The sequence below is a fragment of the Periophthalmus magnuspinnatus genome, chromosome 17 (genome assembly GCF_009829125.3).
Source record: "Periophthalmus magnuspinnatus isolate fPerMag1 chromosome 17, fPerMag1.2.pri, whole genome shotgun sequence".
Taxonomy (NCBI): Eukaryota; Metazoa; Chordata; class Actinopteri; order Gobiiformes; family Gobiidae; genus Periophthalmus; species Periophthalmus magnuspinnatus.
In genome coordinates this window covers 12,909,060-12,930,799 of record NC_047142.1, presented here as the reverse complement: position 1 = coordinate 12,930,799, position 21,740 = coordinate 12,909,060, and the positions used below count along the sequence as shown (strand labels likewise).

Here is a 21,740-nt window from a genome sequence, read left to right as displayed (position 1 = left end):
TTGTACATAAACCAGCCCGCCTCTCCATCAGAGCTCGGCTTGGCTCCACTCCGTGATGTCATCAGGAGGTGATTCAAGAAGTGCTCCTTACCATTTTTAGGGGTGCTATTGGAAATGCCTGGAGATGCCTGGAATGCTCCGCAGTATGGCATTAGACTATCTCCATGAATAAGTAGGCAAGATGTCATCTGGTGTTGCATGTTTTTTCCCAATAAAATAACCAGTTTTTTAATAAATCCAAAATAAGTATGTTAAATGCCATACTGTGGAACATTCCTCGTAAAGCAATAACATTATGGAAAACAAGTGTTGCACCTCTAACCATGAAAGTGACATAGTGCCCCTTTAAAGATATGCAGATTCAAAACTAGAACGTGTTATTTTTACCTTTGTACATGTTTGTAGAGGGTTAAACTACAGCGTGAGCCTCTTTTATACAACATAACACCCTATGGAGACACAGGAACATTTAGTTCTCAAAGAGGACAATATATTCGCTAATTATTTAAAAGCTTTTGCTACTGCCTACCACTTAATGACAAGTCTCAGTGAAACCTGCACAACACGTATCCATCACATGAGATTTTATTTGCCTTTTCTGTTGGAACAAAGACAGTGAAGAAGACAACATGCAGCTTCATGGACATGTTGAAATGGACGGATTCAGTAGTGTTCCCCAGAGTCCTGCAGTGTCCACGTGGAGGTAAGTCTGTCCTAGTGTCTCCTGTCCTCAGCCCGGTTCATTGCCATGAACCAGGAAACCAACATTCACATTTATATAAACCAGGAGGGCTGACAGCCTTAAAGGATGCCAGAGACATTTCAACTCAAATTCTGTTATATTCATACAAAATTTGTTTCATAATCAAATCTTTACAAAAATATCTCAGTTTGGTGTTTTGAATTTTAACGATTTACTTCTCTACCTAAACGGCAAAGTGCAACTAACTGAAAATACACAGGGTAACTTCACAGGTGGAAATCTGCAACCTGCTTATCTCTATGGAGATGTTTATTCTTCCATGAAATGCTCCACAGTATGGCATAAAACTGAAGATAGATACGTTTAAAGTGCACATGACATGTTAGACTACCCACTTCACCATAACATAGTTCACACCTTTATATTTAAGATTTTACTACTTGTTTAGGTTTTTCTAGTTTTGTAATTTTGTTGAAGTTTCTAATTTTACTGCTGGATAGACTAGGTGGAATTTTCCATATTGATACTTTGCAGCTGATGTCAACAACATTCCCTGGGGGCATGATGCTAACTAGTTAAAGTTAAACTTTAATCTGAGCTTTATTTGAACACAAAATTTGACCAAAAAACTGACTACAGGACCTACAACAGGTGAGCTGATTTGTGCTGTTAAATAAGTCCCTCTCAGATAAAATTACAGTCATAAACTAGCTAGCATTAGCCAACAGTTTTTCAGATAGTCACTCTCACCTTTTAGTTGATAATCAAATACCTAAACAGGACCATGAACGCTCATATCACAGGCTCCTGAAAATGTGTTGTTTAAAATCATTTTGTATTTTTACTAGAGTTCTCAGACAATCTTAAAACTTTTATGGCAATGTTTGCTACTTTGTGTGTTGTGTCAACACTGCTCAGCATTCCGCCATAGGAATACAGCCAGAACGCCCCCAGCATGTTTTCACTGCAAAGTATCAACAGATGACAGAGGTAAACGGATTTTGTTTTAGATGTCTAGTTCCTTGTTTTGGCATGTTGCTTTTGTCATTCGTTTAATAATGCGGAGCATCCCAGGCTAAGCATTCACATCACCACGACACAAACAGGTAACCGACACTACACCAAAAATGTTATATAATCGTTTTGCAATCTGTGAAAACAAAACAAAAAAAAAAAATAAATAAATAAAAAAAACAATATTGACATTGCTTGATTCGTTGTTGTAATGTTCTCAAATACAGAATTTCACTCACAGCCTTTTGGTTCTCAGCCCTCAATTTGTAACAGTTTACTCTATAACCAAAAGATTCCAACATATTTTACCCCTAATGATCTGTAAATCAATAATAATCATGTTTCAAATACATTCAACCTGGGGCTGGGTACTGTTTAAATGCTTCCTCATGGTATAAGGAAGGGGCATTATCCTTCTGTGGGGTATTAACTGCTTGTACACAACATATTTAAATCACCATGTTACCTTTTACGTTTTTAAAAATGCTATATTCGCCAAAAACAATGTATTAACATGTTAAATAAGTTTTTGTTTTTGACACTCTGAGTCTCCCCTCCCTTTGCTCTTCGTGCTAACTCACTCAGTGTGCATTCTGCAAATGAAGCTTCTGCACATCACAACAGGTTTGTCAAGTTACTGTGTACAGTTTTATATCATTTTTTAAATAAATTTATGGATAGCTGTCGTGTGGCAGCATGGATGATGTCGGCCTGTGGGCAGAGCATTAGACAGAATCTTACAACTAATCGTGAGGAGGGTTAGAATATGACCTGGGAAAGATCACTAAATTACTCAAACATGCATGGATGACATCTAAAACCTCTTCAGGCATGTTTTTGATAAGGGAATGTTATAACATGGTAGAGAGCTCAAAAAGTAGATTTTGCATAATAACCTCAAAAAAAAAAAAAAAAAAAAAAAGTTACAGTACTGAACTTTAACCAAAAGATTTGATGTCTGTTGAATACTGAGGAAAAACCCTGATTATGAGGCAGAGGCATTGACACTGATGGAAAGTACCACAGCCAAATTTGTACTCAAGAAAAAGGGTTACTACTCAAACTAGTAGTTACTTTTTTTTTACACAAATCAGATGAATTGTGTGGTTTGAAACCACAATCCGCTTATTCTCTGAGCTCTGCCCAATCAGGACTGACGACGCAGTGCTCTTAGGAGTTATGTAACTAACTCCTATGATTAAAAAGTAATAAAGAACAATTACATGGCTATTACAAGTTTAAATATATATCCTCAAAAAGTACAATTCAATTAAAGTAACCCAAGAATTTTTTTTGTCATTAGTTACTTCCCACTCCTGGGTAACGGTGAAACAACTGTAAACCACGTACTTAAAAAATACATATTGTGCTTGTGTTTGCTTTATATTTATAATTTCTGACACCAGTCGATCATATCATTGCACATTTTAAATCGCAATATTCATCTCAAACAACTTAATAAAAGAAACACGTTCACTGACTTCTCTGTTAGAAAACTGTGGTGCCCAGTAGGAGCTGACATTGCTGTAAATGCCGTCACAACACAAGAGTCATGTAGCTGTCAGCACCTCCGATGGACAGCTGCACATTACACTAGCGAGTAGCGGATCCTTCGACCCTTCATGTATTATGGATTAAGAAAATAAAATTGGAGAATGAAGAAAGTACAGAGCAGTGGCTATGTACTCATGGTGGTGGAAACGAGGGATGATGATGATAAGCGATTAAAGATTGCGCAAACATGTACTAATCACTCCAAATATAACTTCGGGTGAGTAAATGAGAACATGGTTGAAAGCTCTGAAGTTGATATTGCAGAATAGGTCTGCTTTAAATACTGGTCCCGAAAACTACTCTCAAACAGTATCCAGCCCTAGTAACACCTTCATGTAGCCTTCACATGTTGATATTGTACCTTATGATTGTAACAGAAGTATTGTAAACAGACAATAAAAAAAAACAGCACTGTGGAATGTTCAGTCAAAAAATAGATAAAATAAAACACTAAAAAAAAAAACTTGATGAAATCCAAACACTGTCAAGGTGATTAGGTGTAACAACTTTCTGATATTGACCCATGGATTTCAATATTAAGAGAAACTGGCAATGGAGGCGAAGTGTCTTGCCCCATGGCACAAAACATGCTCAGGGAAGGCAACCGATACCACTCACAACCGTCCTTGAAAAGTTTGACATCACTGACCACAAACAAAACATTGAGGTTACTGGTCCTTCTGTTCTTTAAAGGGAACTTGGAACTTTTCTGGGAGAGAATGCTTGTCTCCATAGAGATCTTATGGCTTTACCTGGAACGCTACAGTACGGCAATAAACTTCTACTTCTACATAGAGACAAGCAACGCAACCTTGCTCACAGTATGCATGTTTTTCAAGGTATTTTTGACCAATAAAATTATAATTGAATAAATGCAAGATATATAAAAGTTTAAAGCCATACTGTGGAACCTTCCAGGCAGAGCAATAACAAGTCCATGGAGACAACCAGGCCTCAATCTCAAACAATCATTGCATCTTTAAAGAGGGGGTATTACACTTCTGTGGGGTATTAATTGCTAACACATAATATATTTAGATCACCATGTTACCCATCATTGTTTTGAAAATCTTATATACACCATAAAACAACTATTACATTTTTTTTTTCAGTTTCTGTTTGATGTTAGGCAGGCTTGTGGCGCTGTCGTACTGCTAATCAAAAGGAAGGTTTGAATAGGGCCTGTGAGAGATCCCTAGATTACTCAAACATGCACAAATGATTCAGGAAACCACTTCAGACATTTTTTATGCAGGAACAATATTATAACAAGGTATAAAGCATAATACCCCCTCTTTTTGTTTCATGTAATGGAGGAAATTTAAAGAAACTATAAGGATTTTACTTTTTTATCTGAAGTTGTCTATTGCGTGAGGATTTGCACACATGCCTTCGAGTTTCCCTTTAGCGTTGGCTTCATGAGGTGAGGTGGTGGCTCATATACAGTATGAACACACATGGATCCACAGACAGACACAAACACTTATATAGTGGTCCCGATGACTCTTGATGCGTTTTTTTCATCAAAGCTTTTTCAGTCTTTTTTTCTCCCAAATAAACAAAAAACTCCAGCAGTAGCATAAACTAAAGATGTCTATGAGCTCAGCATTGGCCCTCCTCTTGGGTCCGTCTGAGCTGTGGGTGAGGCTCAGTGGCGTCCGTCATTGGCCCAGGTGCAGGCGGATGCGGTGCTCGAACAGTGCGATGAGGAGCATGATGCTGAAGCCCAGGAGGATGCCGGCATTCTGTAGGCCGAAGAAGCCCCAGTGACTGAAGCCGTGCTCCCCCGCGTCGTTGTGCAGCATCTCTGGCATCTGCACACAGCAACGGAGGAGCGGTTTAGATTTAATGTCTTATATTCATATATATTTAAGTCTTATATCCAAGAGAATCTGCCAAGAGAATCTAAAATCTAGACGTCAGGGACTGATAGTAATTTCGCATTAGCACTAGAACTTTGTAGCAATAATTTCTACAAAACAATGATATAGATATAACCAAACTTGCAAATAAATAAATATATATATATATCACTCAAAAGTTTGGACACACTTTCATTCATGTTTCTTCTTTATTTCTATGATTATTTACATTAGATTAGTTTCACAATGAGCTTCTTCATTAAGAAGTTCACTGAGAGAAGGCAACCCTGTCAACAAAGTAAAGGGTGGCTACTTCGAGGATTTGAATAGTTATGTTACTTTTTTTCTTGGCTAAATAATTACAGAAGACATCAAATATATGATGCGAGATATCTGGATGATTCTAAAATGTAGAAATTACTAAACAAAGAAAAAGACATTGAATGAGGAGTTGTGTCCAAACCCTGGTAGAGTAAATAACCAACAACTTATTTACATTGTTGAACATTTCGTTTTCAGACATGCTACAAACGCTCATAAGTCAGGGTTAGGGTTAGTGTAGTGGAGAGTAAATGACACTATAATAGTAGCTGTATTGTGGTTGTACTTGAAAATAGGAATATAAAACAAGCTTCTTTAATGTACTTTTAGAGTCGAGGTACAAGGCTCACACTGTCCTCTGCTACACTCAACTCATACTGGACTAGTGTTGTCCCTATACTAACGTTTTTCAATATAAAGGAATAGACTTTTATATTACTCTGTGGTCTTATATCTGTGTAATTCCTCAGTCGTCCACATAGGTTCCATAGTGGTCCATGGGTGTATATTAGTCTACATGGTCTTATACTTGTTCTGATACAGCTCAAGATAAAATAAAGCTATTAAGGAAAGGTTAATTTCTGCTGTGACTGTGACTATTTTAGTACTGATATCTGCTCAAATGAGTATTTAGTTTCGATACTAGTTTTAGTATTGAATGCATCTGATTTTGGATTTTTCCACAGTTTTTTTACCCTATAATGGACAGAATGCCTATGAACACTTGTCAGCACAATGAGCTGTGCAGTAAGGAAGGTATAAAGAACAAAACTGTCTGTACAAGCCCTCTGACTGAAGGGAAGTGGTAGCGGTTAGACATTATTGATACTTTGCAGCTGGTGTCATCAAAATTCCCTGGGCAAGCTAATGTAGGCACTGCTCTGTCTAAGGCTTTGTTACTTAAATTAAGACTTTCATCTCAGCTTTATTTTAACCAAAGGCATTAACATAACATAAGCCTTTCCTACAAATTCACTGTAATTTGACTAGATCCAGCTCAAGAGAACGACTGATAATAAATGTAGAGAAATCAGTTCTGGTTTTGTTCATACATGTTCACAAACACTAGCTATATAAAATTATTATATTAATGAATTATGCTAGGTTCTGAAATAATCCATGTAATCTGGGACCATTTGATTTCTGCTTTGAAATGGGAAATTCAAATTTGAAAAAACAACCAGTTCCCTGTTTCCCAATCTCCTAAAATTGATAATAATCGAGACATAATCTGATTTTGGATAAGAAAAATGTAAATTGGAAAACGTTATTTCATTATTTACTGTAAATTATCATTATCACTGATAAAACAGACTGAATTTCCTCTGTTAGCCAATATGATTATTCAATGTCACCAGTCCTCCCATGGCCTGGGAGGACTGGTCTGGGAGCCCCTGCTCAGACTGCTGCCCCAGCGAACCGGCCTCGGATACGTGAAAGAAGACTGGTGATATTATACCAATATAATATTACACAAGGACTGGTCCATCCATCATAGGAGACAAAACAAAAACCCTTCAAAAGTTATCATGGCAATGGACAGCACAGGTCTGAGCCAGCAGAGGGCAGTATGTTAACAATGGCAGTAGCAGAGTTCAGTGTATGCTCCTCAGCAGCTGCTTATGACAGTGGAGAAGGTGGTGCAGACAGGCACTTCTTAAGAACAGGTAAATGCAGACAAGTACCAGACTGACACTCCACCTCATAGCTCTCCTCCACTCTGGCACAGGCAACGGGTTCATAACAACCTGAACGGAACCCTTTTTTTTGTAAAATCAGTCTTTTATTACATCACTGATCACGTGCGTTTCTCTGGCATGGGAGGATAGTTGATATCGGTTGTTGCTGATATAGATATTCAATTTATTGCCGCAGCCCCACCCTCTGTGTGCCCATATATCATTCCCGGTTTGTCCTTTTGTGCATTAGAGTTGTCATTATGTGGTTTTACAGTTAGACCTTGACCAGTAGGGTTTTTTTTCTGGCTGATGCAGATACCAATTGTTTAGACTACAGAGCAACCAACTGACCCCAAGCCTTTTTTACCACAACCCCATAAGAGCTGTGTAGTCCTGTTTTGTGCAGCTATGTCTTCGTATTAAAGAGGTAATATAAAGTTTTGTGTGTATTTTTTTAGGCAGCAGACTAACCAAAACAAAACATTGGCCCTATGCTGCAGATTTAAGGCCGAATAGTCCAAATATCAGTCTGATATATCGGTCCATTTCTAGTTTGAGAGTGTTGCTGACAGTGGTCATAAAGTGTAATGGTACTGTCACTCACCATATCCACCAGGGCCACATACATGAAGAGCCCGGCGGTGAGGGCAAAGATCCACATGGACACATTCTCAGCGTAGTGTCCAATCAGGATGCCCGTGATCATTCCCAGGTATGCCATCATAGCCGACAGCACGTTGTACAGGATGGCCTGCTTCACTGTCATTCCTGCCTTCAACAGCACCGCAAAGTCTCCTAGGAAATGCAGTCCATATAGTGATCAAATCAGTTAAGACAACTTTTCTATTAAAGCCAGACACTACAAGCACTTTTTTTCTGTTGCTTGTTGCATCTGGCACAAAATGAAGCAGGGCTTACGTAAGACCAAGTTGTGCATTTGAGGTTTTAAATGCAAAGCCAAACAGCCCCGTTAATATCAGTCGGAGCCTTTACTTTAGTTTTAAAGCACAATAAAAACAGCATGTGTTAGCTTGGTTGTGTATGTGTGCATGGTCTATGTGGCCACAGCACACATATAGTGTCATACATCCAGTCAAAGAGGAAAGAAACTGTTGCTTCCTGGATGTGTATTTGTGCATCATGTTTCACAATGAAACCTCCCTTATTCGCTCTCACAATTTTATGTTTTTCACTATTTTATCTATTTTACACACAATGTATGTGCTATGGAAGGAAACAACTAAATTTAACTTTAATTTTAACAGATTTGCCTTAATTAGATAGACAGGTGATATAATTAGGGGACGGTATGACTCTGCTGGAGGTACTTACCGAGTTCATGTGGCAGCTCATGACAGAACACTGCCACACTGGTGCTTAGGCCACTGGACAGGCCCTGTGTGAATGCAGCCCCTAGACAGAAACACAGAGGGAATCAGACCAGCACCCCAACATTCTCATGACCAAGCACATCAGAGGTTAAGGGTTAGCTGCTTTATTTGTCATTCTACATATCTGTGGACATATCCACAGAGAGCCAAAAGACAGATTTCTCTTACCGATAGCTAGCCCATCACTGAAGTTGTGCAGGCCATCTCCCATCACTACCATCCAGGCGAGCGAGGCGATGCCGCCTCCCTGCAGACGGCTCATCCCGTGGGAGTGTGAGTGCGAGTGGGGGTGGTGGTTCTGGGAGTGGTGATGGTGCAGGATGTGGTGGTAGTCATGGTGATGGTGATGCTTCTGGTCAGGCTGTCCCACCGTGTCATGAAAGTGGGAGTGGCACTTGTTCTCACAGTCCTGCTCAGTGTAGCCCTGAGCCGAGAGGACCTGCACCGCCGGGGTCAACATAACCTGCTCCTCCTCCGCCACACCAGCAGGCAACGCCGCCTCCACCTCTGCACAGACACATTATCAGGTCCTGACCATTGCCTGTATAAGAAGTAGACTAAGGGAGTGCGACGTCACTAATAGTGTTCAGGTCCAGCCAAATGAAGCCAATCAAGGCTAGAAGTTAAAAAATTTGGAGCAGAGTTACAGATTTGGAATTCCGACCACGAGCATCACAGCAATCAAAGAGCCAATCCGGAGCAAAGCACTTGAAGGCAACACCTCTTCACACCAGCACTAGGGATGGTGCTTAACATCAAACCAGCCGCTAATGCTAACGGGAGCAACCTTGGGGAAAGAAGGGAGCTGATTTGTCTGTTATTAATGTTCATATCTTCTCGAGTGGGCTGGAAGCTCATGCTCACTTCCTTTTTGGAACACAGAGGCTACTAGATTAGTTATGAGTATTACAAGTTTCTTCAGAGTGGAGTGCTGACCTTCATGATTCTTGAGCAGATCCTCCTTCAGAGCGGCCTGCTCCTCTTTGTCTTGCAGCTCGGCTTTTTTTTGGGTCTGTTAAAAACAGTAAGCTCACTTTTAGTTGGAATTAAAGCAGTCTGATTGTGACTGTGCTTCAGTTACACCTTGACTCAGCCACAGTTGTTTCATTGTTGTTATTATTACCTTGTTCTTCTTGTCCTTGTACATCTTGCCTAGTGTGAGGAAGTGTTCGATAAGGAACATGAAGTAAACCCCTCCAAGAGCAGTTAGGCCCTTCCAGACCCCGTCCAGGCTGTCCTCCTCATGCTCCATGTGGTCCCCGTGATCCCCATGGTGTTGGTGATGTTCATCTGAGTGGTGGTGTGCCACCAAGGACTAGACACAGAGAAATGTTTTAGTTAAAGCTGCACATACACCTAGTTTCTCTCTGTGCACTAGTACAGTCAGACCTGAATTCTGATAGGAAACATTAAATTAGAAAGCTCTTTACTCGAGTACTTGAGTTAAACACACATCTGAGTGAAAGGAGTTAGAACACTAATGATCAGAAGGACTCTGGTTAAGGTGTACGGACGTTTAAAACAGAGGAGCTCATTCTGGGTTTGTTTTCGGTTGAGGAAACATTGGAGTAAACAACAGTGATTGTGATCCTCTAAATTAATTATTAATTAATTAATAATTATTAATTAATTTGATAGGGACAGAGCATATTAATGAATATCTGTAACTGTTACAGCGTAAGTATGCCAGGTAACTGTCTGTCTCTGAGTGACTGACAGAAGAAGTGGGTGGAAAAAACAACAGAGGTTGACAAAACATAGGATTTCAAGAACCCAAATAATGTCCTCATCAAAAACATCCCTGGTGTTGTGTTTTATTTCATTTGCACGTGTTTAACACACAAACCCTGCATATTCAGGCTACGTACTTCTCTCAAAAAAAACCCACTCTGTTCCAACTTGCGATGTCATATGGTAATGTAGGAAGTGCTCCACTGTGTTTTTAAACTCCATACACCTTCACTAGAATCATTTGGATTATTTCAGATCTGGAATTGGCAATCTCTACCGAACTAGATGTATAAAGTAGCTGTTAAACTACCACTACCTGACATCACAAAATGGAACATAGCATTTTGAGCTTTGGTGATGTAAACAAACTAATTAGCCAGGATTACTAAAACATATGTGAATGAAACAAAACACAGCTCCAGGTATGTCTGAGGTGGTAGCAGCATTATAGCATGGCTTAAAGCTCACAAGAGTCAATTTTGTGTAATATAGAACCTTTTAGCCAGTCACTTCACATGTAAAATTTCATAAGAAGCAGATAACTTTATTTACCTCGTAAAGGCAAAAGTAAAATACAAAGTGTCCTTGAATCATGATACATACATGTATAATGTGTACTCACGTGGGGGATGAGGTGCAGGAATGCATCTCCACTGAGTGTGCCCACAGCCAAAGCCACCAGGAAACTGAGCAGGAAGTTGAAGAAGACCTTGTTCATGAGGGGAATGAGGACCACTCCCAGCAGAGACAGCAGGCTGATGATGGTGATGGAGGTGAAGCCCCCTGCCCACGCTGCACACAGGTACGTCACAGGTACGTCACAGGTACGTCACAGGGACGTCACAGGGACGTCACAGGGACGTCACAGGGACGTCACAGGGACGTCACAGGGACGTCACAGGGACGTCACAGGGACGTCACAGGGACGTCACAGGGACGTCACACTGTCCTGCATGCCTGTGTTGTGCCCGTGTTGTGCCATGTTGTGCCTGTATTGTCACATCACAGGCACATCACAGGTACACAGGACAGTCAACACACCAACTAGAGCTGACATTATTTGAATATACATTATCATACAATTATTAATTTAAAATTAAATATTAGTCACCCTGAAAATGGTTGATATCATTTATGTTATTTTCTTAAAGCTGGGGTACCTAATTTTTAAACTGAGAAAAATTAAGTATGTCTTTAAAGATATATAATATTAAATCTAACTAGTCCCTAGCTCTCAAACAACTCTTGTAAGAATTATGTAGCCCTTAGCGCAGCTGTAGAACAGCTTTTTCAGACAGCTCTCACGCAGCCAATCACCTTTCTTTCTTTCTTTCTCTTTATTTATACAGTGGAACTCATTGAGAGCACTAGGGCTCTTGTTTTCATGGGTGCCCTGTTTAAAATACAATACAAGCAGAAAAACAAACAAGTATACAAGTCCATATAAAACATAAAAAACAGGTGCAGGTGTGTGTATAAAAGTTTGTTACCAGATTATTAAAGTGCAATCGTGTCACTAAAGTATCCAATGTTGCTTTTCCTTGGAGTGTATTATATTTTTGTCAAGAAAAACAGCTAAAAGCCCTCTTTCAGGTCTCAGTTTTGGTGCATCTAGTCCTTGGCCGTATGTAGTCATGTGATCTGGTATTAAATGTTCCGTTATCAATGATTAACAAGCACGTGAGTTATTCTAGCACTTTTTGAAATAGTCCCTACATTTCATACAGTGCTGTGTAGGGCATTCACTTTGAGTACCTGTGAGGACGTTCCTGCTCTCTCCAGCAGGGGTGTCACTGTGCTCCATGTGGCTGTGGTTTCCATGGTGATGCTTGACTCCGGTGCCAAGGCGGGGACCATGCTGGACACAGGCCCCTAGGTCCAGCTGGTCCAGCAGGGAGGGACACAGCAGACTGAAGTCCCCCATCGTCAGCCCTCCATCTGGGGTCAAACCATGAGAGGAGAGGAGGGTGGAGGCGTTCAGGCACTGTGGGAAAACACACATGCATACAGATATACTATCATGTACTGGTAAAGATTTCACACTAAAGCCTACATCAGCACAACTCTATCTCTATAAATGCCTGTTCCAACAGTTTTAGTCAAAGGTTGCTGTGTGTTAGCAATTATTACCCCATAGATCAACAAGTTACCTTTTATTGTTTTAAATCTATCAACTGGACAAATCGTAAGAGTAAAGACGTTACGCTGTTCATCCAAGCCGCTTCTTCAGTTCTTCAGAACTGAATTTAAGCTTCATCTTTTGCTATGGATCAGACCTGGACGACTGAGGGTTTACACAGACATCTTTTATTGTTTTGAAAATACTATATTCACCAAAAGCATCAGGTATCAGGTTTGTGAAGTTGTAGTGTATTGTTTTGTACCCTGCTTTTGTATATTTATGGAGAATTGTCTTTGTGGGAGCGTGGGTAACTTAGGCTTGTGAGCTGAGCTTTGCATAGTTTTGAACAGCTTCAAATAGGGCCCAGGAGGGAGCACTAAATTACATGCATAGATGACATCTAAAAACATTTCAGGCATGAGGGAACGACAAAATGTTGATTTTGCATAATATCCCTCTTTAAATATTTTGTAACTAGATTTTTTTTTAATTATCATCTCTTATGTTACCTTTTGAGACAAATGAGCTGTGTACACATGTTTCAGGCCTTGTATGGCAGTTTTAGAAATGAGTCCCCCCAATCAAAAGAAAGTAAACTATAGATCCATGGCAGGCACCACCTTAACTGTTTCAAGGCAGTCCATTTTTCAGCGCTTTTATAGTTTTTATATTTGTTTCTCCTCACCATTTCCTCATCCAAAATTTTATTTGGAATGATTAGTGCATGTTTGAGCAATGTACAGACTCACAAAAAAATACAACAAGAAAGCAGTATGGTACCTAAGCAACACAAAGAACCAGGAGGTCCTTGGAAAAACAAAACAAATACCAAGTAAGATTATATTTTCAACCAAAAACATAAATAAACATACATTTGTGAAGCTTTATACTAAGGCCAAACATGGGAATTTCAATAAACAATTGTGATGATTGTCTGGAGTCAGTCCAGTGTGTATTGATACTTGTGACATCATGCTGGGGGTGTTCTACCTTTATGTCTATGATGGAACATTCAACAGTTACCATGGAGACACAATATACACTTAAGCAAACAAAAACGTTTTAAGATCGGTGGGAAAACTCATGGATTTAAACAACATATTTTCAGGAGCCTGTGATCAATACAAACATTAATGGTCCCATTTAGGTGATTTTCAACCAAAAGGTGAGAGTGACGAACTGTAAAAACTGTTGGCTAATGCTAGCTAGCTTCTGTGAGAGACACTTGTTTAACATTACTAATCAGCTTACCTGTTGTCCCGCCATCTAATTAAGTTCTTTACAGTCAGATAGTGTTAAAATAAAGATCAGATTAAACTTGCGTAACAGAGCTTCAGACACAGCAGTGTCTACAGTTAGCTTCACATCCTCAGGAATATTGATGACATCAGCTACAAAGTATCAATTTGCTTATCTAAATTATGACTATGAGGAGCATATACTCAGTAGGTGGTTAAATATTTCACATGTCTGTAAAAGAAAGAAGCAGAGACCTAAGCCGTGGCCTACCTGCGACTGGTCCAGTGTTGGATCCTCCTGCTCACTGGCTCCCTCCTGTGGATGGAGGGGGGTGCTCAGGTTGCGGGCGCTGGTTGGATCCTCTCGTTTCACTCTGCGCACTCCAGAGGCTGTGGTGCTTTCAGGGACCCTGTTTTTCTCAAACTCATCTTTTTCCACTTTTGGCCCCGCTTCGCTCAATAACTTCTTAATTGGCAAATCAGACTTTTGGTCCTGAGCTTCATTATTGTGGTCATGAGTATGCCCATGATTGTGGTTGTCGTGGTGATTGTCAAGATGATCGCGGTCGTCATGGCTGTGGTCGTCATCGCTATGGTTATGATTGTGGTTGTCATTATGATCATGGTCGTCGTGGCTGTGGTCATCATGGCTGTGGTCATCGTGGCTGTGGTCATCGTGGCTGTGGTCATCGTGGCTGTGGTCATCGTGGCTGTGGTCATCGTGGCTGTGGTCGTCGTGGCTATCCGGTTGCTGGTTCTTGTCGTGTTTCTGGACCGTATGGCTGTGATTGTGGTTATGATGGTGATGGTGTTTGTGGTTGCCGTGGTGATGATGGTGATGATGGTCATGGTGATGGTGGCCCGGTTTCTCGTGGTGCTGGACTGTCACGGTCCTGATCCGGTCCAGACCCAGACTCTGCAGCAGACGCCTGAGTCCAGCCAGAGAGATGGAGCCATTCTCCCCATATCTGAAACAATTCAGTAGAAAAACACATGAACAAAGCCAGATACTACAACTCAGTTCTTAAATCAGACTCATTCTGCAAAATCAACTTTTTAGAGCTTTTAACTATGTTATAGTGGTTTCCCCTTCTCATTTACTGTCTCGAAGTTGTATTTGGAGAGATTCACGTATGTTTGAGCAATCTTTAATCACTTATTTTCAAGATGCTATATTGCCAATCAACCCCCGTTTTAACTGCCTGTTTTAAGTGCCCGTTTTAAGTGCTCGTTTTAACTACCCATACGCCCACTGCTCTGTACTTACTTACTCTCCAATTATTTATTTAAAAAAAAAAACAATTTAAAAAATAGTAATTTTGATACAAATGAAAAAAATCCACTACTCGCTGATGTTCAGCTATCCATCAGAGGTGCCAACAATGTCACAGCTCTTTGTTGTGATGTTTACAGCGACGTCTGCTCCCACTGGGCACCACAGTTTTTCTAACATGGAAGTCAGCAGACTTGTTTCTTTTGTTAAGTCGCCTTATATAAATATTGTGACTTAAAATGTAATGAAAAATGTTAATTATAACAAAAATGCTCCATGAGTGTCCAATTATAACTATGTAGCACACAAAAGCAAAATATGTTCTTTTCTTTACAAAGTAAACAGGGGTATTTTAAAACAAACAGGCATGTATTTTATTCTACTGATTGTCCATAAATTAGGAATAATATAATATTAAGAGCAGACCTTTTGAAGAGCGCCTCCAGGTGCTGTCTGTGGCTGAGCTCGGCCTTGTGTCGGTCACTCACGGAGGACAGTGAATGCGTCGTTGTAGTGCTACAGTCTGACCCACTGGACGAGTTTGCCGGAACACACACCACCAGGAGCACCAGGGCCCAGCAGCCACGCCACATGTCCTGTACAAGACCAGACAGCATGGAGGGAGTGTGGAGAGGTGTAGGAGAGGAGAGGGGAGAGGTGGGAAAAGGGGGAGGCAGTGGGATTCTCATTAAAATATCATGACAGTGCCTCAAAAGTTCAAGGTTAAAGGTGCACTATTCAACTTTTCTGGTAAACAGTCCGCCACCTGCTTGTCTCCATGGAGTTGTTATGGCTTTGCCTGGAATGTTCCACAGTATGACATAAAACTTCTGTATTGCCATGGAGACAGGTGGTGCATCAAGCCAAGTTATAGTTAGTCAGTCAAGCTCGTTCACAATAAAAATGCAAAAGTTTTTCAGATATTATCAGAGCAATAAATACACCTGTAATTGACAAGTCCCTCTGCTGCTGCAGTACACTCTACATACTGAGAATGAGGAAAAACTTGTATGTGTCTCTATCTTCAGGTTAAAGCGCTGGTAACGCAGGTTCAGTGGTGATTCATTCTGGCATCTTTTTAAAACGGCAAGAGCACAATTCAATTCAATTCATTTTATTTTTGTAACGCCCAAAATCACAACAACAGTTGTCTCGAAGGGCGTTCATGTTTTGGTTGATGGGGGAAACCGGAGTACTCGGAGGAAACCCATCCAGACTCGGGGAGAAACATGCAAAACTCCACACAGAAAGGCCTGGGCGACCCGGGGATCGAACCAAACCTTCTTGCTGTGAGGCATGAGTGTTGCCACTCAGCCACCATGCTGCCTACACACAAAAACAAAACAGGAAAAATCTGACAAAACAAGAACAAAACGGTACATACAGTTCCTTTAAGAGGAGCCAGGTGCATGCAGTTTTGACAGCCTCCTGTAGCTGCACAGTTTGACCTAACAAATTTTGAAGTACAATATATTGCTACAGAAAAATATCACATTACAAAAAAATATTGAATCTATTTTTTACCACTGACTCCATAACCCTAAAGTAGGATTGCAGTAAACATTTTTGTAAGTGAACCATAGAACTAGTATTTAGTTTTCAGTATCTATAATGTGTCAAGTAAATTATTCCATTATTACCAGCAACCACTCAAACGTTATCAGATAGCCTTAATACTCAAAAAAAAAAAACAACAAAAAAAATTACACCCTATTAGTGCAATGAAAAGGTACACATGATAAATACTGAGCCTAAAACATATTGTTCTACCTTTCATATATTGAACGATAAGTCCATATAGTAATCAATGTGCCAGGCCTATGTACAGTGCATGCCACAAAAATTCTGACCCAGTGCTCTGGTTCTATCTCTGAAGGATTGCCAAAAAATGTTGCTACCAAGATACTAATTGATACAAAATCTCAATTTCACTACTTCGCCATATTTCAAACATTTGCATACATTTATATTTTAACAGTTATGGATCAAGAAATATGTAGTAAATAACTAAGGTATAATATTGCAATACTGTTCACAAATTATATCCAAGAGGATTAACCAACAGAGTCCATTAACACCATTTAGTGTTGTGTCAGGAGAAACAACCTCCCACAATACTTTTAAAATGAACATTGTGTTATCAACATCTATATCAAGCCTTTTCCTTAGACTCAAAATTATGTATGAAATTTTAGTATTGTGAGAACACTGGGTGAGACTAGCTTGATATACTTTACTATAGCCTATAGAATAATTTCTAAAAACTTGAGAGCCATAAAATTATAAGAAAATACTGGAAAAATCAACACCATAACTTCCAAATATAATTTTTTGCAGCCTTCACTGAATCCCACCCCACGCAAGTACTTGATAATGAGCTTGTTAAAGCAAAAATATGTACAATTCACAGTGTGGTAGTTTATAAGTGGAACATATTGTTATGGTCTCGTAGGCCATAATTTTTCCATCCATAAACCGTTTGATCTGGACAGTAGGCTGAATTAGTAGGTCTACTACCAGTGAAACAGTTTGAACACAGCATCTCATTCAATGTTTTTCTTTATTTTTACTACATATGAAAGACAAGTAAAATATATGACATAAGATACATGCAACTCTGTAGCAAAGAAAAAAGTTAAATAACTCATCCTTTTTTTAATTTTACATTCCCAAATCTTCCAAGTAGCCACCCTTTGCTTTGTCGAAAAATATTTAGTTTTTTTTTTTTTTTTAACTACATAATTCCATATACCTCCAGAGTTTGGACTGGTGTTATTCTGTAGGAAACACTGTGACTAAATTGCTGTATTAATCACTCATTTAACCCCATCTGCATTAAACATCATTGGCCTATAAAATGTTGTGATGTCATCTGAAATCCTGCAAATGCTGTTCCAATCTCTTAAAACTAAAGTTATTGAGGTGTTTTGGCCCTTCCCTCCATATCCCTCTTTTTCTATCTGAGGTGGTCGCATTAACAACAACTTACACGACCAATAATGTGCCAAACAGTGGGATACAAAATGTCACTTCCTCATAAGTTTCAAGTCACTGTCAACATTATAAAGGCATTGTGAAGTCATCCTTCAACAATGTTTACTCTTGAGGTTTAAACTAGAAATGATGTCACTTTATAAATCATTTAGCTACACTTTAAATCCCTTGTTAAATATAGCTTCTCATGCGCGTTAGCCTGTTAGCTCCACAGTTAGCATGTAGCTATGTCTGGCTGCGGGCGCTAACAGATGGCACAACCGGAGCGTGTGAGGCCCGGGCCCAGTCACATGCAGCGGCCACACGCCTCTCATTGCGTCCATGGGCCTATGGAAGTGTTTGAAAATCACATTTCGGCTCATTTCGCAGCATGTGCCCCACGCTAACTGCACCGCGGCTCTGCACGGCGCGGAGGTAAACAGAAACACGTTGTTCTGTGCGCTCGGCTCTAAACGCGCTCCCAATGCAGTGCCGTGTGCAGTGCAGAGCTTGGCCGTGTGCACGCAGCCTTTGAGGAAACCCGGGAACAGAGCGAGGCGAGCGGATACACAGCAGCACAACACCGCGAAAACACAGCGTACGGCGGGTTTTTGGACACTCACGGTGGTTTGAAGCGCTCGGTGTGCCTTTGTAGCAGATCCCGGTGTCGTTTTGGAATGTGTCCGTGTCCGTGCTGCGAGGAATCAGCCCTGCTTTGGTCGGCTTTGGTTTAGTGCTTCCAGCCAGAGGCGTTCATGCGCTGTCGGAAATGTGACGCGCTCGGTGAGAAGAGGAGGGAAAGTACACGATTGCTTTGTTGATTTCGATGTGTGAGGTGGACATATAGGGCCAATGAGCAGGACACAGATAGCACTAAAGCTGGCATGTCCAAATTAGGGTCCCGGGCCCAAATGTGGCTCTCAGACCAATTTTTTTCTTTTTCAAATGATCAAAATCGGCACTTTTTTAACTGCAAAAAAATATTATCAAACATTTTAGTGTGTTTAATTTAAAAGGCCCGTATTACGCTATTTTCTGAGCTATGTTATAATGTTTCCTCATCATCAAAACCATACCTGGAGTTTTGTTTTGTTTCATTTACACATGTTTAACACACAAACTCTGCATATTTAGGCTGAGTTCTCTCACAGCAGAAAACACACTATTCCACCTTGTGATGTCATGGGGTAACATCGGATTATTTCAACATTGGAATTGCCAGTCTATTGAATTAAAGGTAAAAGGTATCTTAAATCTACCACTCGATGACATCACAAGGTGGGCCACAACATTTTGAGCTTTCAAGGTGTAAAAAGACTTATAAACCAGGATTACTCAAACATGTGTAAATGAAACAAAACACAACCAGGAATGTTTTTGATGAGGTAACGTAACATGGCTAAAAGCTCACAAGAATCCATTTTGTGTAATATAAGACCTTAAAGGTTTGGTGGCTCATTCTGACCTGTTTTAAAGGTAGCCTTTCCATTTTAATAATTTTTTGTAACACCAGTTTGACCTTGATTTTGTGTTTTAACATGTGGCCCTTGATGACAAATGTTTGGACACCTTTGCACTAAAAAGTCATCAAGTCACTCCCTTTTACAAATATGCATGAACTGTAGACTGTATATAGCAACATGTTCCAACCAGAGCTTACTCTGACCCTGGGGGTACGTGGAATGATTTCAGATTTTAAGGAAAGATAATAATAATATTGTGGTGTGAAATGTTAGTTGGTTTGAGTCTTAGTTTGTTCACATGATGATTCAAATTTCAAAAGACCCAGATCTATCCAGCGGTTTAAAGTGTTAAATCTGTCTGCTAATACCTAACCAAAACAGTAAGCCCAAATAAATATAAGATAACACACATATGTTTATCTTTGGTGGGGCATATTTGTTTTGGAGGAGTGGTTAGGACCTAGTGAGATGTTGCTCTTCACACAGTTCACTGACCCCTAGCAGGAGGGTCACAGCTTTTTGTTTTGATCTGATAGCAAGAAACTTGTATTGCAATATTGGTCCAATACCACAGATTTTTTTTTTTAAAGCCCCACCATGTAACATTTTAGCTAGTGGGAGGCTAGTGAGGGACCATAACTGGGATTTTTGGTTTGATCTGATAACAAATAATACATGATCTGTATTGCAATATTCATCTGATACCAAGTAATACTATGGCCTGTATTGTGATATTGATCGGATTTATTTTAATTTTTTTTATTAAGGCCATTTTTTTTTTCTTAAAGCCCCACCATGTAAGTTCTTACCTTATACGGGCTATGGGCCATACTAGGGATTTTTGTGTCAATCCAATAGCAAGTAATACTATAACTTGTATTGCAATATTGATCTGAGTTGTTTGTTTGTTTTGGGTTTTTTAATGCCTTCTCTGCATATGTCAAATTATAGGCCTTTGTTAAAAATGCTATTGTTGTCAGTTAGTAAATATTTTAGATAGTCAAAAGTAAATAAGACAGGTGTGTAGAGTCGATCCCTGCAAATGATAAGGTTCAACATGGACATCTCTAGTCTAGTCCAACCTTTCTTGTGTAGTTCCCCCAACATCCACTTGAAGGCAGTGTTCAGCTGAATATGGGTTTACCACAGGCTTAAAGTTTCTGTACCTTATTTTTACTGCAAATGTGAAAAACAACTAGATCATTTTAAACAGTTTGCAGGGGTCCAAGTTATTCTTCACTTACCTTATGCATTCTGAGCAGCTGCGAAGTGCTTTTTACAACTTTCAGAGACCAGAGCTTATTTTTTTGGATTTAAAACTATGAACAATTCCTTATGCACGATCTGTCAAAATCTTGTTAAGTGAAGTTGAAAAATTTGGTGTTGGTGCTACTTGAAGTAGTAGTACTAGCCATAGTAACTAAAATAAAAGCATGTTTCATTTCATTATTACCTCCAGAAAGTTGCATACTATCTTTAAGGGCTGATCTTCTTTGACAAATCTCAAATGACATTTCTTGAGCCAGAGCCAAACATGTTTGTCCAATCAGATTTTTTTTTTAGTGACACATGTGAAACGAAGGAGCTCATTAGTCACTGATCATTTTGAATAAAATCACATTTCTCTCCCCTCAGATGAATGGTTTAGTGTGCAGCTCATTGATTCTGCAGAAATTTGCCAGGTTTTTCAGTCCACTGTGATATGTTTCCATTTTTTCCCTCCTAAGCAGCTGATTTGGCCTTGATTGGCTAATCCACCTGTCATGCTCATCTGAACTCGGAGAGATTCACCGGTGACCAGACTTACATCTTCATAAAGTATTGAAAAGTGTGTATTCTGGATCCCAGGCAAGTGATCTTTAGGTCCCTATGTGAGAAACATGCATTTTGACAGAATGCCTTTTGACGTTACCATGTCCCACGTTCTATCTATGGCTGCAGGCTGATTAAATAATAGTCTAATATTTAGTTGTAGATTTGACAGTTTTGTTGTGTCCAGGTGAAAGCGTGCATGTTGAGAGCAAAGTGGCCAACTAACCATTGCCTGTGGTAGTTCTTAAGAGAAGAGCATCAAGTGTAATGAGATAATGGATGAGCAGCTGATGAGAGGTTTAAGGCTTCTCTTAAAGTTCATTTTTTAATCCTGGCTTTACGGGGTTAGTCTCTCTCAGCACAGCAGGGGGCAGTGTACTCAGTGACAGACTGAGCCTAAAGGACCAATGGACAGTGACCATCGAACTGGGACAGTATGGTCTTTAAGTTAGCTTTTTTTTTTAATTGAACAATAGTTATGATTTTTTTTCTTTTGACAACACCTTTATTTTGTTAAATCAAGGTTTAAACTGCCAGAAAAATACCCTCCTTGCTTGTAAATTGTCTGTGATTTGGAAATTCCAGTGTTGATGACATAGATAGA

At 39.8% G+C, this 21,740-nt stretch overlaps 1 protein-coding gene across 1 annotated transcript; it reads right to left on the bottom strand.

Annotated features, from left to right (window-relative positions):
* Positions 1-569: 569 nt before the first annotated feature.
* slc39a6 (solute carrier family 39 member 6) lies at positions 570-18,591 on the bottom strand. The gene is made up of 11 exons (XM_055228726.1): positions 18,485-18,591; positions 15,315-15,484; positions 13,887-14,583; positions 12,011-12,239; positions 10,878-11,047; positions 9,648-9,839; positions 9,461-9,536; positions 8,693-9,031; positions 8,466-8,546; positions 7,738-7,928; positions 570-5,085 (listed from the first exon to the last, which is right to left on the bottom strand). The coding sequence occupies exons 2-11, from the start codon at positions 15,479-15,481 to the stop codon at positions 4,933-4,935; spliced, it is 2,295 nt and encodes a 764-aa protein (XP_055084701.1). The 5' UTR covers positions 15,482-15,484; positions 18,485-18,591; the 3' UTR covers positions 570-4,932.
* Positions 18,592-21,740: the final 3,149 nt, after the last annotated feature.

Excerpts from the sequence above, each read along its gene's own strand:
- slc39a6 (XM_055228726.1), bottom strand. The coding sequence starts at position 15,481 with ATGTGGCGTGGCTGCTGGGCCCTGGTGCTCCTGGTGGTGTGTGTTCCG. Across the intron at positions 14,584-15,314 it reads CTGGAGGCGCTCTTCAAAAG|ATATGGGGAGAATGGCTCCA; the intron begins GTCTGCTCTTAA and ends GAATTGTTTCAG. Across the intron at positions 9,032-9,460 it reads TCTGCTCAAGAATCATGAAG|AGGTGGAGGCGGCGTTGCCT; the intron begins GTCAGCACTCCA and ends GTGTCTGTGCAG.